This window comes from Orussus abietinus, unplaced genomic scaffold (assembly GCF_000612105.2).
Source record: "Orussus abietinus isolate OABI.00-Male unplaced genomic scaffold, Oabi_2.0 scaffold343, whole genome shotgun sequence".
NCBI lineage: Eukaryota > Metazoa > Arthropoda > Insecta > Hymenoptera > Orussidae > Orussus > Orussus abietinus.
In genome coordinates, this window is record NW_019396000.1 from 32165 (window position 1) to 46791 (window position 14627).

General features: G+C 52.0%; 2 protein-coding genes across 5 annotated transcripts; one reads left to right on the plus strand and one right to left on the minus strand.

The window, feature by feature from the left end:
- Nucleotides 1–7502: 7502 nt before the first annotated feature.
- LOC105697351 (39S ribosomal protein L17, mitochondrial) lies at nt 7503–8530 on the plus strand. The gene is made up of 3 exons (XM_012420604.2): nt 7503–7750; nt 7952–8162; nt 8251–8530. The coding sequence occupies exons 1-3, from the start codon at nt 7556–7558 to the stop codon at nt 8406–8408; spliced, it is 564 nt and encodes a 187-aa protein (XP_012276027.1). The 5' UTR covers nt 7503–7555; the 3' UTR covers nt 8409–8530.
- LOC105697349 (2-oxoisovalerate dehydrogenase subunit alpha, mitochondrial) lies at nt 8428–10977 on the minus strand. 4 transcript variants are annotated; one of them, XM_012420602.2, is made up of 8 exons: nt 10822–10977; nt 10133–10297; nt 9872–10067; nt 9604–9765; nt 9358–9502; nt 9042–9245; nt 8718–8981; nt 8428–8643 (listed from the first exon to the last, which is right to left on the minus strand). In XM_012420602.2, exons 3-8 carry the CDS (start codon nt 10041–10043, stop codon nt 8565–8567), a joined length of 1026 nt encoding a protein of 341 aa, XP_012276025.1. In that variant the 5' UTR covers nt 10044–10067; nt 10133–10297; nt 10822–10977; the 3' UTR covers nt 8428–8564. The 4 variants fall into 4 exon arrangements, with proteins under 4 accessions (XP_012276025.1, XP_012276026.1, XP_012276024.1 ...); XM_012420603.2 differs by having other exon boundaries at nt 9872–10048; nt 10706–10977; XM_012420601.2 differs by having other exon boundaries at nt 10706–10977.
- Nucleotides 10978–14627: the final 3650 nt, after the last annotated feature.

A 14627-nucleotide genomic window follows, 5' to 3' on the forward strand; every position in this document is an offset into this window, starting at 1 on the left:
TGGACCCCCGCCCCTCGGCGCGGCCCTTCGCCGAGTTGCAGGCCGGCCCCGGCTTCGGGATCTTCCCGGCGAAGCCTTCCTTGCGCTCGGACCCTCTCGACTTCTTGCCGCCCTGACAACCATAGCGCCGCGCGAACTCGATCGTCGAGCCCCACCTCGACCCGGACCCGACCTCCGGGCTCCTTCGCCCATGACCTCGCGGACCTGGAAAAGGAGAACGTGAGCAGTCGCGAGACGGATACAACGTTGTCGTGACATTTCGACGATCTGTACTTTTCATTTAATATTATATCGAAATAGAAAATGTCGATACTGATGTTTCATTTGAAAAGCCAGTACTCATTTGGTAGAGACTACCGCAATGAATGAAATCGGTTTTGGTCTTGCAGTCTCCATCTTGCACTTTCTGCTAGATTAGAATCAAGATCAAGATCAAGATTCTACCCAGCGAAACCAAGACCCGAGGATGCAAGGTTAAGACCAAGATCGTGGTAGTCCCGCGTTTGTTCGTCACTACGCCCGGAAAAGTATTTCGATGAATAGATAAAGATTGGAAATAATTATTTTGTTACTTTGTAATGTCTATTTGATGGTTTTCTTTTTTCTTTAAAAAGCTTTATCGACGTTACCGTTGCCGCCGAAGTAGTAAGAGCCGAACCGACTCCTCGGGCAGTAAACGACCAACGACGCTTCCGGCATCGGTCCAGGGTTCGACCTCACGGTCGCTTCGGCGCCGCCTAGGTCAGAGGTCGCTGGCACGAGAGGACCGAGGATCGCCGACCGCTCCGATCTGAGGAAATTCGTAGACATCGGGTATCCGGGTCTCAAGCTCTATTTCCGTTATAACCTTATCGTTATGGCCGATCGCGAATCACCGTCGAAGACATCGACCGATCCCAACCGCTCTCGTCCCGTCCTGGAGTATCCGGGCAGACGCGAGGACCATCTTCCCTGAGGAAAGAACCGGGGAACTCGCCTCAATCTCTCGTTCTCTCTTGCGTATCTTTTTTTCGCGACGGCCGAAGCGAAGGGGGAAAAGGGAGCGTCGAAATCGCGCACCAGGAGGGATTCGCTCGCCATCGACAGCCAAAGTGCCCGTCGCGCCAGCATCCTGGGTCCGTGCGGGTCGCCGGAGATCCGAGGAAGACCTGGCGCGTCCGCTGTACTCCAGGCGAGAGGTCACACTTGCAATTTGCGGGCAGCGAGCGCCCGAGGGAACCCGAAGAACCCGAAGAACCCGAACTCGACTCAGCCCCGCGAGAAACAGTCGCACGGCGTGCTCGGCCCGCTCGGTCGCCCTCGACCCCCCGGTGGAAATTTCGGCGAGCCGAAAGCCAAGGACCCGATTCTCGAGTTCATACGATCGACGATTCCGAAATTGACCGTTCCGTGTGCGACATTCAAATGTTGACTAGACTGAGGGAAAAATGTTGGCTTACTCGAAGAAATATGCACCGGGATAATAAAATCCTTCGATCAAATGTATTCAATGGGTTGAGTATACAAAGTTCGTTTAAGTCATCAACATCAATGTTTTCTTCTCAACAAAATAATTGTTCCTAGCAATTATATATGATTCGGGCCACGATACATATTTGTTTCAGCCAACTAATCCTATTTCTCAGGACAATAACGCGACTTCGCAACAATACGAGATTTCTCATGCGGATCTATTAAAATTACTTAATTCGGAATGGCATCGTTTTTCATATGAAATCAAAGGAAATCGTTCCCAGCGATTTCCGAACGAATAGGTTCTCGCTCTCCGCGAACCCGGAGACCCTCGGCTGATTGGCGGAGGCGATGCGGACTTTTACGTTTCGAATCGAGCCAGCGAACGGGATCGTCCACGAGTCCTTCCGCGTCACTCCGACGCACCCCGAGGAGGTCGCGAGGGGAGCGCCCTCGGACGAGCGGATCCTCGCGCGTTCCACGTGGAAGCCGTCCCTCGGGCACGGATGCTGGCACGGGTATCGAGTTACGTCGTCGTCGGCGGGTCGGCCGGGGACCACACACGGGCGGGCCGTCCTCGGGGGTGGCTCGCTCGATATCGCCGACGTCGCCGCCACCCCCGGCTGCGTCGGACCCTTCCGGGAAGCGGCGACTCGCCGCGCCCGTCCCGGTTCCGGGAAGCCGCGGGCTCCCCGGTCGACCCGGGCGAGCCTCGTCGGCCACCCCGCTCGGGATCGGGTTCCCGGGGCGCCGGCTCGCGCGCGCGCGCGGAGGACCGGCCCGGGGGCCGCGGGGAGGGGGAAAAAGAGTCGCGCCGTCTGGCCACTCTATAATTTGTCGGGGTGAGTTACCGCCCTTGTCTTTGCTTAGCGCTGGGCGTTCGTTCCGTTTGGTTCTCGCGATGGTATCGGCGCATACCTCGCCAGACAGGTGGCCACCCTGCGACACCCACACAGGGATCGGGCGCGCGCGAGAGGGAATGCCTTTCGTGCGCGTCCGGAGTTAGTTATCGGCCGGTCGGTCCGAGTGCTCACCCACGCCGAGTCGGCCGCCCGGGGACTCCGGTAGACCTCGCTAATTCCGCGCGATTAGGATTCGGCCCGGCTCGGGCCGACTCGGGTCGACTCGGCCGGGCTCGGGCCGCGGCCTCGGGGGGCCCGCGCGCCGGCGGCCCCCGCGAAGAGTCGCGCTCGGGCCGCGGCCGCCCACGTTGCGCGCGACAAAGGCGGCGCGAGGGCGCTCATCCCCCGTGGCCGGCCGAATCGCGAGCGGCCGAGCGCCGGTCTCGGGGCGGAGGCGGCAGCGGCGGCGGCGGCGGCGAAGGAAAAAACCGGGAGAGGCACGAGGTAACTCAACACCGGAAGCGCGCGCGTCTCGAGCGTGACGCCACCCCGAAGGTGCGGGATCCGCGGAGGACGGACGGAGGTTGGAAGGTGCGCGGCTCGGAGAGGCGCGGAGGTGGCGCGGGACAGTGGGAGTCCTCGAGGCCGCCATGCGAGCCGAGCTCTCGTTGTGCGAACGCGGTGATCTTACGTACGTACCTACCTACGTTCGAGGATTGAATTACCGCCGCGCGACTCTCTATGTAGCAACTCGCTTGCTTAACCTCCGAGCGGCCGGCAGCGTGGCCGCGCGTCCCGCGGCCCGCCTTTTTTCGGGGCTCTTTCCGCTTTCCGCCCGGCGCTTTCCGCTTTCCGCTTCCCGGCCGCCGCGCTTTCTAGCCGCCGGAGAGGAGAGCGAATCCGGGTGCGGGAGAACGGGCGGTGGCAAACTCGCGGAGGCACGGAGGAAGATGAGGTCGGGGGTAACCCGACACCTGGCCGCACCGGAGGTAACGTGAGAGCCCCTTACCCACCCCCCTCTCCGCGGCGGCGGCCGCCACCGCCGCCGCCGCCGCCGCCGCCGCCGCCGCCGCCGCCGTCGTCGTCCTCCGCCGTTATCCCGTGACGTCCCTCGCCGCGGCCGGGACCTCCGGGAATCGCCGGCCGCTCCGCAGCCGGTGACGAAAGGGCGCCGGCCCGCGGACTCGATTACCCGGCCCAGGAAAGGGGCGAGGTGCTTCCTCCGACTCATCGACCGAGGTGCCCCTCGCGCCCGTAATTACTCGGTCGGATAATTAAAACGGCCCCTCGACACACCCTGCCCGGGAAGGGGTACGCCGGCTCGAGGTGTATAATCGATACGGCGGTCGAGGGGCGCCCGCCGCTGCAGCGCCCATTACGGCCACCCCGGCGGCGGGCGCGCCCCGCGAAGGCCGCCGCCTCGTTACGCGAGGACGCCGACGAGCCACGTGTTGATCGCACGTGCGCGCCGTGCGCGACCGGAGCGCGGCCCGCCCGGCCCGCGCGGCCGCGCGGCCGCGGAGGCCCCGCGCGGGTTCGCCGAGGTAATCGATAGGGGGTCGCCCGGGGAGTCGCGCCGACCCGCGACTGGGACGAGGGCCCCCGCGTACCCACGGTGTCTTTCCTCGGTAACGGGAGACCTCGGCGAGGTATCGATTACGAGCAAAACTACCGCGCGTACGCGCGGCCGCCTCCTCGCTCCGCGTCCGACCCCGTGCCATCTCCGCGGCTCTCTCGGCGCGACCGACCCACCTCGGTCCCGTTACCGGCCGCGAGGGCCCTACGCCCTATAAATACGTTCGGTAATTGATTCGGTAATAACTAACTCGAGCGAACTGGCTCGCCCGGCATAAATATGTATGGGGGGCGATCGGCCCAGCGGCCGCGCCACGACGCCGCGGCGGCTCCGCTCCGCGGGGACCGGGCGCGTGCCCCGGGGATTTACGAGGAACCGGCGGCTCGGTAACGCCCGCCGAATGTATAATTAGCACCGGCGATAACGCCCTCCCGAGAACTCGAAATCCGAGCCCGGGATGGGCGCGGTCGCCCCCGGGGCGCGACGCCCCCGTCGCGGTCGCGGTCGCGGCGTCGCGGGCTCTGGCCCCTCGCCGGGGCGCCGCGCGCGAGGTAGGTGTTAAAACACGGTAATTAACAACGAGGCACGCCGAGGAGGACGTCGGGGAGGAGACCACCTTCGGGTTCTCGGTGCCCGCCGAGATTTACTGCCGAACTGCCGCGTATTTATGAACTGCGTCCCGGGACCCGACTCGGGCTCTCACGCACGCACCACGCGCGCACGCAGCCCGGGCCGAGCCGAGCCAAGGGAGATTATCGCGCGATTTCGGACGGCGGTCGATCGCCGCGGCCCTCGTCGATCGGCCGGTCGCCCGCGTCTCGTCCGCTCGGCGGACCGTCGTCGAGTCGTCCGCGCGACCGGCGAGCCGGCCAGGGGGGCAAGGGGGACGAGGGGGCAGCGGGTCGGCCCTCGGGCCGTCGTAAACAATAGCGAGGAGTAATTGATTCTCTAATAAGTTAACGCGGTCCCTAACGGCTCCGCTCGGACGTAAGGTATCGGCCGGCGGCTCGCTCGGACGCGCGAGACGCCGAGACGCCTCGCGTCGAGATTTAAAGCCTCGCTCGCATAATGAACGCTCTCGGTCGGCCGCGCGGACCGAGGCCGATCGTCGGACGGCGAGGTCGGCTCCCTTTAAAATCCGAAGCGGGCTCGGCCGCGGACTTCCCGGAGCCGAGATAACGAGCGGGGGGCGACGCGATAACCGCGGTGCGACCAAGCCCGTCATTACGATCGATATATCTCGCGGCCGCGGCGCCGTCGCGACCGACGCGCGGCCATCGGCCCTCCCCCGGGAAAACGCCCACCGGATTCGGGGACCGCGACCTTGGGCCGCGGACGCGGGGCGGCCCGCCGACCCGGGTGACTCGCGCCGACGGAAAGTGGGACGGCCGCGGGTACGTTGCCCTCGGGACGGCTCTCGTTACGGTAATCGTCGGGGCTAGGTGCGAGGCACCGGGTGTATTCTTAAATCCGGCAAGCCGATGGCTAAATACGGTCATCATCGCGCTCGCGCGGCCGGGGAGGCTCGTGACCCGCCGGGGCCGCAGATATTTACTACTCGCACGTAGGCGCAATTTTCGCGGCGCGGCCAGGGAGCGGGGGCACCGGGGTCGACCGCGCGCCCAGATCGCTATCGCGATCGAGCGATAGGCCAGCCGAGTCGGGATCTGGACCGACGGGCCCGCGTCGAGCCTTGCTTGCAGGGGCGGAAGGACCTACCGGCACTCACCGGGGACTCGGAGGGGAGCCGGTTTAATCAAATTTTCGAAGCCCCGCACACCTTGACGGGGGGCGAGCCCTTCTGCCCGAGGGACCCGCACCTGGCCTGCCGCGCGGCCGCGACCCGCGAGCGGGCGCGAAGGTCGGCCGGTGTAATTTCATCGAGGACTCGCGCCCTCGACTCGCCGAGCCCGCGAGGGAAGACCCCGCTTAACGACTTGCGATACCGTCGATCGCGATCGATAGTTCTGCCCGCGAGGCGTCATAATGATACGGTGCGAGGCGTGCTTCGGCCGGGACGCGCCGAGCCGTGCGACCCGGCTTCGGCACCGTTGGAAGCCCCGATTCCGAAATCCCAAACATCGCAACCGTCGACCGCTAACGTCTGTGATCGATTCCAGAAGAAATGGCCCAGGAATCACGTGGAAAATAAGAAATTTACCCTGCTAACAAAGCACGGCATTGGTAACTTTTCCTGCTGTATACTCGCATCAACTGCAAAAATGTTTGCGATTATTCCGAATGTGGACGTAACGATTGGAGAGCTATATTTGGAATAAATGTTTCCTAAATCAGCAAATGAATCTGGAGCAACGGCCAAAAATTATTGCTGCCAGTACTTGCACGTCTGAGATATAGAATTTCTTGTGGCTAGAAAAGAATATTGCAACCGTGAACAGATTCGCGTTGTCCCGGTAAAGTAATCTTTCTTTTTTTTCGTTGGCAGTATCGTCAATATAACAAAAATGTTTCTGGTAACAAATTTTGTTGGCTCACTTTCACGTGTTCACATTTGTTAAAGCGAGTATAATTTCTTGTTATGATTGTGATTTTTTTTCTGCGTACAGAAATATCGAATTTTTGCTGATCTAGAGATCGCCAGCACTACTTACTGGGAATGTAGGGATTTCGATGCTACGAGAATGAAACGTTTCCTGTCAAGGTAAGTAACTCAAGCCGCTTTTAATTTTGCAATTAAGGTACGCAACGTGCAACGATAATCCGCGCATATTGCATAGAATGTGATGTTTTTAGTACGATGAAGTCTAGCAGACGGGATATCACATATGATTATTTTTAATTGTAAAGTTTCACTCAGGAGGTACACTGGTCACTAAATCAGGGAAAATCCAAAGCTCTTGGACCCCTAAAATGGCGTCGATATTGAGATACGGCATTGTATCTCCTTATATGAATTCGTAATTGCAATGAGAAATGATACTCTTCCGGTTTTTTTTGGATATTCTTTTATTTTGGCGTTCATAGAATTGTTATGAATGATTTGGATTGGCGTTCATGAATGGTTTTCTACTATTAAATTGTTCCCGGAAATGGTGACGCACTTCTAACCGCTGAAATGAAGTATGCTTCCTTACCGAGAATAGTCATATTCAATCGATCCTCAAATTCGCCTTATCACATTGGTATTTTGGCTGTAAATGACCTGATTTATTTGCGATTACTCATCACGATTTAACCGTCATACTTTGATTCATTACTGTAAACCTCTACCATTGAGTTCGACAGCGGTTGCAGCGCCGTTGGTGTTGAAATTCGAAGCTATTCTTTCCAATATTCGCCTCACGTAAGAAAATTGAAAGAAATGATAATCCTCTGGGCAATTCGTTTCTAGGCACATTTGCGAGATTAGGATTCCGTGCTGCCCCCGCGCGGTCGTTTGTCAGGCTTGTACACTTATCTGCGTCATCTAGCGCGTATGTCTGGTATTCCGCGTAACACCCGTAACGCTATCTAATGAGTACCCGATGAAGTAACTGGAGGGCGAGCGTGTTATCGTTCACGGTTATTCAAGATTCCCGCTGTTCAGGTTGCTACGATCTACCGACGCTAGATGGCAGTGACAATTCTGGTGTAAACATTCGTAAACTTCATTAGACATCTCTAGCACGCACGTTAATTTACGTCGAAATTGGCCGATTCACCTGGATTCACCCGAATCGTGAAAATGAATCAAGCAAATGTGAATCATTTGGTTTCAAAATTACATTTTAAGTTAAATTCTCGTCGCCGATTAAAAGATGTAGATGGGCCGGAAGGACGTATGCTTAAATTACGAAAAACTTTAACAGCTTTGTTTAAGTACGAAAGGATCGAATTATTCTATAATCGTGCAGATGAGACGAGAGGTTATGCCGACCGGGTATGTTTTTAGTAGAATATGCGAAGGAAGAACTGGTATTGTTTATATTTATGTGCGGAATCGTATAGTTTATTTGGGCACTGATTCCGTGTAGATTAGGTCTAAGCATGTGTGAAACGTCGATTGTGATTAATTTATATTACATTTTTAAACCCATGACATTATTCGAATGAATTTAACGGGTTTAAAATATTTACATAGTTAATTTCGGAAGCAATACGCCATGGGCCTGAGAATAAAGAAATTATGGATATGGCCAACTATTGGCTTCTCGAGAAACAACTTGTGCATAAACTTTTCAAAGTACTTGTACCAAGATACCAAGATTATTCATATTCTTATACTAAGTTACATAAAATTCAAAGGGACTATCCTGGAATATATTATAAAAAGGCGGTTATAGAACTTAGAGGTAAGTTGACTAAATAGTAGAGTATGAACCCATATTTTGTTTGTTTATTAAATCAGAATTTTAACTTGATTATATTCGTTTCTTTCAGGGAATGTATTTCCAAGTATTGAGCAACCACATCAGCATAGTTACCAGATGCTTCATAATATGCTGTTAGATGAAGCGAGGAAAGAATTTCGTATGGAAAAATACAAAGAAATTGCTGAAAATATGAAGCGATCGGAACTTGGAGATGCAAGGGTATGAATTGTAAAATCATGTTATGTACCAACAACCACAATCCCTTTTATATGATATAATGTATCTATAAGTAGTCTATTGAATTATGCTTACTTGTACAATAAAGTACATATTAATTATTAATAATACGAGGTAGATGTTATTTATAGATTCTGGTACTAACTATGCTTGTTTAAATGCATTTAATGGATAATGGTCAGAATATTCTTTTAAGTGATTTTTCATTGATTCCATTTGTTTCCTAAAATATAAATACGTTTTAATGTTCTGATAAGAAAAGTTGGTACTATAATTGTTACGTACAAGGGTGATTACCTTATATGATTTGGCATGTCGTGGTAAACATCTGTAAAAAGTTCTGTCCACAGAGGTTTTGGTTTCTTTTCAGCTTCGGCAAAGGCAGATAATATTTCTTTTTTTGTTGAATTTACTAAGGCTGTTTCCTTCTCTTGATTCCATATACCAAGTTGTTCTAAAAATGCTCGAAACCTTAAAATTGGCACGTGCTTACTCCAATTATTTGTTTCTTCCACTGATCTATAAGTAGTACTGTCGTCGGATGTACTGTGATGTCCAATTCTATAAAAATGTAACATGACATTTGAGTTTCCTTTGTTAAAATTATTACAACTAACATACCTATATGTAAGAGCTTCTATTAAAACAGGTTTTCCTTTGGTTAAACAAAAATTTCGCGCCAGTTGCGTGGCAGAGTATACGGCAAGTATGTCATTTCCATCTACACGAATTGTCTCGATACCGTATGCTGGGCCTCTGGCTGCAATTCCATCTCCAGCATATTGATCGCGTGTGGAAGTTGAAATTGCATATGCATTATTTCGGCTGGAATCCAGATTAATTGATTTAATAATGACATATTTTGTGATTTTAATTGTTCCAATTTTATGTTGATATCGATAGAGGTGTCTTGAAAAATTAACCCGATTAACATTACCATAGAAAAATAACTGGGCATTTGAGAGTAGCGGCAAAATTAAAAGCTGCGTGTGCATCACCTTCGCTTGCAGCACCTTCTCCAAAATAAACTATTACACATGCTTGATGTTTAGCACGTTTCAATGCATAAGCAGCCCCTGCCGCTGATTTTATGAAACAATTATAATAGATTAAAGTAACAGGCACAATGAATATGAAAGAACTATTTTATTTTATGTGCAACCGTCATTTAATAAGAATTAACCTTGTGGCAATTGAGTTGTTAAAGGAGATGATATAGTTACAAAATTCAAATCCTTCGATCCGTAATGTACTGGCATTTGTCTACCCTTGCCTTCATCGTCACAATTACCATAACATTGATTCATAAATTCTTGCATGCGAAAACCACGCCATAGAAGTACTCCTAAAACGTGTAGAAAGCATTCAAATACTCATATGAATGATATTATTTAAGTTTGAAATCACTTCATTTTGTATGCTAATTTATAAAAACAATTCAACAGTTTCACCTGCTTCTCTATATTGTGCATATATAATATCTTTTAAAGTTAAAGCAGCCGCTGATCCAACTTGTACCGCTTCTTCCCCATAATTTGACATGTAGAAAGAAATGCGACCTTGACGTTGAGATTCATAGAGAATTTTGTCCATTATATTTAGAGTCATCATATTACGATACATTTTTTCTAAAATTTCATGGTTCAACTTAAAAAAAGAATAATAATTACTTTTTGTTCCTTTGGCATCATTATGTGTACTTAAACATGTACCTTCAGGTTTCCAAGCGATTCTTTACATCCAGATGGATACAAAATTCTGTATATTGGAATAGCATCGTACGAATCTAGATTTGTGAATTTGGGTACATCCGTGTATCTAGTACTTTTAATCCCTGGGTGTGGTGGTTCATTAGCAATCGAACTTAAATGTTTCACCTAAGAGTAACCATCGATATATTTAAAGGTTTATTAAGAATTAATTACTTCAATAAATAACGTATTCCTTATATCATTCATCAAGACTAGAGGTCTTAGTTATCGTCACAATGGGTAGAGAAGTTTCCCATAACAAGTTATCTCGACACCATTTTCTATCAAATCTCTAATTAAACTGCCAATAATTATAATATTATCTCTTATATAAAAGTCTTACATTAGCCCATTGGCAGTTTATAACTTTTTTTACTGAAATTCGTACAGACATCTCGAAATTTTAATAAATTATACTCTTCTCCAATCTGATACGATTTTTAAGTGTTCGCGCACTGTTCGATTTTATGTAACTAGAATGCTTATCATTGTACGACTCCGCTGAACTCGTGAGTCGTGATAACGTGTAATTACATGTGCATATGTAACTTTGGAAGTTGGAAAGTTGAAGGAAGTGACTTTCAGAATATATTAATGATCCATGATTTTTTACGATACAATTCATTAATTAATTCAAACTCTATCGTTACTTGTGCGGGACCAAGTAACGTGGCAATTTTTCGCAGTATCAGTACATGGAGTTTCGTTTAATCGACTTCGTTATCAAGTGTCGAAACGATTCGAAGCTCGTGAAATCTGGTGAAATTGGTTTCACCTGGTTGCGCCATCGACAAGCATGGGCAAGCAAATTTACGCGTGGTAGACTATACAGAGATGAGTTGGGAGATTGCTCACGGGCAGGATCGTGTGATCACATCCTGTGCTGCCCTCTGGTTTCGTATGTTAGATTTCACCGTTTTTTACCCCCAAGGGCGGTGCAACGAATTTCTGATAGGAGCTCGCGCACTTGTGGGGATTGTCAAATATATTTCACCACTTTATTTATAGTTATTGCTTTATTATCACAGAAAAAGGAGCGGATTTCCACGTGCGCTCTAGAATTGGTCACAAAGCCTTCTTGATTTTCAATAGTTTCTAAAACATTTTACGACATAGTCGTCTTTTGGTTCGAGGTAAGTAAAGTAACGTGCACGCGGGGTAACACAGTTTGCCCCGTCCTGAACGCATCGCGCTCGACGCGCGCGACGCCTCCGGTGGTCGATGGCCGGACTTCGTCCCGGGCCCGCCACACGCTCGTGATGGCGGTACCATCTACCAGTCGCCGTTAGCGGCTCACGTACTCGAGATGGTAATACCATGCGACAGTTGACGGTGGTGGCTTACCTACGCTTACCGACACTGCTCGCTTTTGATGGTAAGGGAAGAACACTCGTGACGCTCCATTTGACTTTATCTACTTATCTACTACTATTAAGTACATTGTTGCCTCGAAGTTGACGTGATGCGGAGCTTTGGGGCACGCGTCGGTGTCACGTACGGAACTCTTGTGCAGCGAATCAAGCGCCAAGCTACGGGTCGAGACGTTGAGTATGTGTGCGTTCGGCGCTACACTCGACGAGTATGCGGGAGAGTCGAACACTGCGAAAATCCTCCCGAGGCTCACCTAACCCCGGATATAAGCCGAGTCATTTCGCGTATGATTTTTTTTACATTTCCCTACTAGCGTTTTCGAGCATTATCGAGCATTATCGAGCGTTTTTCGAGCGGTTTCAAGCGTTTTCGAGTGTTATCGAGCGTTTTTCGACCGCTTTCGAACGTTTTCGAGCGTTTCTCGATAATTTTCAGAGCGGTTTCGAGCGTTTTCAAGCTTTATCGAGCGTTTTTCGACCGTTTTTGAACGTTTTCGAGCGTTTCTAGATCATCATCAGAGCGGTTTCGAGCGTTTTTAGACTGTTTTTTAGGGTTACCGAGCGTTTTTCAACCGTTTTCGAGTGTTTCTAGTGTGTTCAAGCGTTTTTAGAGTCTTTTGGAGCGTTTTCCGAGCGTTTTCGAGCGTTATCAAGCGTTTGTCAAGCGTTTTTGAGCGTTACCGATCGTTTTTCGAGCGTTTCTCGGTCATTTTCAGAGCATTTTCGAGCGTTGTCGAGCGTTATCGATAGTTTTCGCGCGTTTTTCAAGTGTTTTCGAGCCTTATAGAAGGCCGTATAGTGCGGTTGCGTGTTGTTAAGTGCAGTAGAGTGTCGGAGAGTGCCGCAGAGTCGCCGGAGAGTGCCGGACAGTTTCCGCAGAGTGCCGGAGAGTTGCTGGAGAGTGCCGGAGAGTATCGGAGAGTGCCGGAAAGTTGCCGGAGAGTGCCGGAGAGTTGCCGCAGAGTGCCGTAGAGTGCTGGAGAGTGCTGGAGAGTGCTGGAGAGTGCCGGAGAGCGCCGCAGAGGCACGCAGAGTGCCGGAGCGCGTCGCAGAGTGCCGCAGAGTGCCGGAGAGTTGCCGGAGAGTGCCGGAGAGTTGCCGCAGAGTGCTGGAAAGTTGCCGGAGAGTGCCGAAGTGTTGCCGCAGAGTGCCGTAGAGTGCTGGAGAGTGCTGGAGGGTGCCGCAGAGGGTCGCAGAGTGCCGCAAAGTTGCCGGAGATTGCCGGAGAGTTGCCGCATCGTGCCGGAGAGTGCCGGAGAGTGCCGGAGAGTTGCCGCAGAGTGCCGGAGAGTGCCGGAGAGTTGCCGCAGAATGCCGTAGAGTGCCGGAGGGTTGCTGGAGACTGCCGTAGAGTGCCGGAGAGTGCCGCAGAGTGCCGCAGAGAGCAGGAAAGTGCCGGAGAGTTTCTGCAGAGTGCCAGATAGTGCCAGAGAGTTGCCGCAGAGCCTCACAGAGTGCCGGAGAGTTGCTGGAGAGTGTCGGATAGTGCTGGAGAGTGCCGGGAAGTTGCCGCAGGGTGCCGGAGAGTGCCGGAGAGTTACCGCAGAGCGCCGGTAAGTACCGGAGAGTTGACTGAGAGTGCCGGAGAGTGCCGGGGAGTGCCGTAGAGTGCCGTAGAGTGACGCAACGTGCCCTAGAGTGCCCTAAAGTGCCCTAAAGTGCCCTAGAGTGCCTTAGAGTGCCCTGGAGTGCCCTAGAGTTGCGTAGAGTGCCGCAGTGTGCCGTAGAATGTAGAGTGCCTTAGAGTGCCCTGGAGTGCCCTAGAGTTGCGTAGAGTGCCGTAGTGTGCCGTAGAATGCCGTAGAGTGCATTAGAATAATTAGAGTGCTATAGCACTCTAATTAGAGTGCCTTTATTAGAACTCTGATCAGAGCGCCTTTGTTAGGTTAGGTTAGGTCAGATTAGGTTAGGTTAGGTTAGGTAAGGTTAGGTCAGGTTAGGTCAGGTTAGGTCAGGTTAGGTCAGGTCAGGTCAGGTCAGGTCAGGTTAGGTCAGGTCAGGTCAGGTCAGGTCAGGTCAGGTCAGGTCAGGTCAGGTCAGGTCAGGTCAGGTCAGGTCAGGTCAGGTCAGGTCAGGTCAGGTCAGNTCAGGTGAGGTTAGGTCAGGTAGGTCGGGTTAGGTTAGTTTAGGTTAGGTTAGGTTAGGTTAGGTTACGTTAGGCTAGGTTAGGTAGGTACTTCTAACGGCACTCTAACAAAGGTACTCTGATTGCAGTGGTAATCAATGAATTCGAATCAGAGTACTATAGCACTCTTATGCACTCTAATGCATAATAATGCACTCTACGGTACTCTGCGGCACCCTATGGCATTCTACGGCGCCCTACGGCGCCCTATGGCACTCTACGCAACTCTAGGGCACTCTAAGGCACTCTACGGAATTCTAGGGCACTCTACGTCACTCTACGGCAATCTACGGCACTCTATGGCACTATACGGCACTCTAGGGCACTATCCAGCACTCTACGGCACTTTGCGGCAACTCTCCGGCACTCTCCGGCACTCTGCGGCAACTCTTCGGCACTCTGCGGCACTCTCTGGCACTCTCTGGCACTCTCCAGAAACTCTCTGGCCCTCTCCGGCACTCTCCGTCAACTATCCGGCACTCACAGGCACTCTCCGGCGCTCTGCGGCAACTCTCCGGCACTCTCTGGCAACTCTCCAGCACTCTCTGGCAACTCTCCGGCACTCTCCGGCACTCTCCGGCACTCTGCGGCAACTCTCCGGCATTCTCCGGCACTCTCCGGCACTCTCCGGCACTCTGCGGCACTCTGCGGCACTCTGCGGCACTCTGCGGGAACACTCCGCCACTTTCTGTCAACTCTCCGGCACTTTCCGGCACTCTCCGGCACTCTCCGGCAACTCTCCGGCAACTCTCCGGCACTCTCCAGCATTTCTCCGGCACTCTCCGGCACTCTACTGCACTTAACAACACGCCACCGCACTGTACGGCCTTCGATAAGGCTCGAAAAAACATGAAAAACACGCGAAAACGATTGATAATACTCGGCAACGCTCGAAAAACGCTCGATAACAATCGAGAACACTCTAAAAACACTTGAAAACGGTTGAAAAACGTTCGATAAC

What these genes read in the sequence shown, in the direction of transcription:
- LOC105697351 (XM_012420604.2), top strand. Translation starts at nt 7,556, where the DNA reads ATGAATCAAGCAAATGTGAATCATTTGGTTTCAAAATTACATTTTAAG. An exon ending in CGAGAGGTTATGCCGACCGG is followed by an intron (nt 7,751 to 7,951) that starts GTATGTTTTTAG and finishes ATATTTACATAG; the next exon opens with TTAATTTCGGAAGCAATACG. An exon ending in GGCGGTTATAGAACTTAGAG is followed by an intron (nt 8,163 to 8,250) that starts GTAAGTTGACTA and finishes CGTTTCTTTCAG; the next exon opens with GGAATGTATTTCCAAGTATT.
- LOC105697349 (XM_012420600.2), bottom strand. Translation starts at nt 10,565, where the DNA reads ATGTCTGTACGAATTTCAGTAAAAAAAGTTATAAACTGCCAATGGGCT. An exon ending in TAAACTGCCAATGGGCTAAT is followed by an intron (nt 10,298 to 10,514) that starts GTAAGACTTTTA and finishes GGTTACTCTTAG; the next exon opens with GTGAAACATTTAAGTTCGAT. An exon ending in TGCCCAGTTATTTTTCTATG is followed by an intron (nt 9,246 to 9,357) that starts GTAATGTTAATC and finishes TCTGGATTCCAG; the next exon opens with CCGAAATAATGCATATGCAA.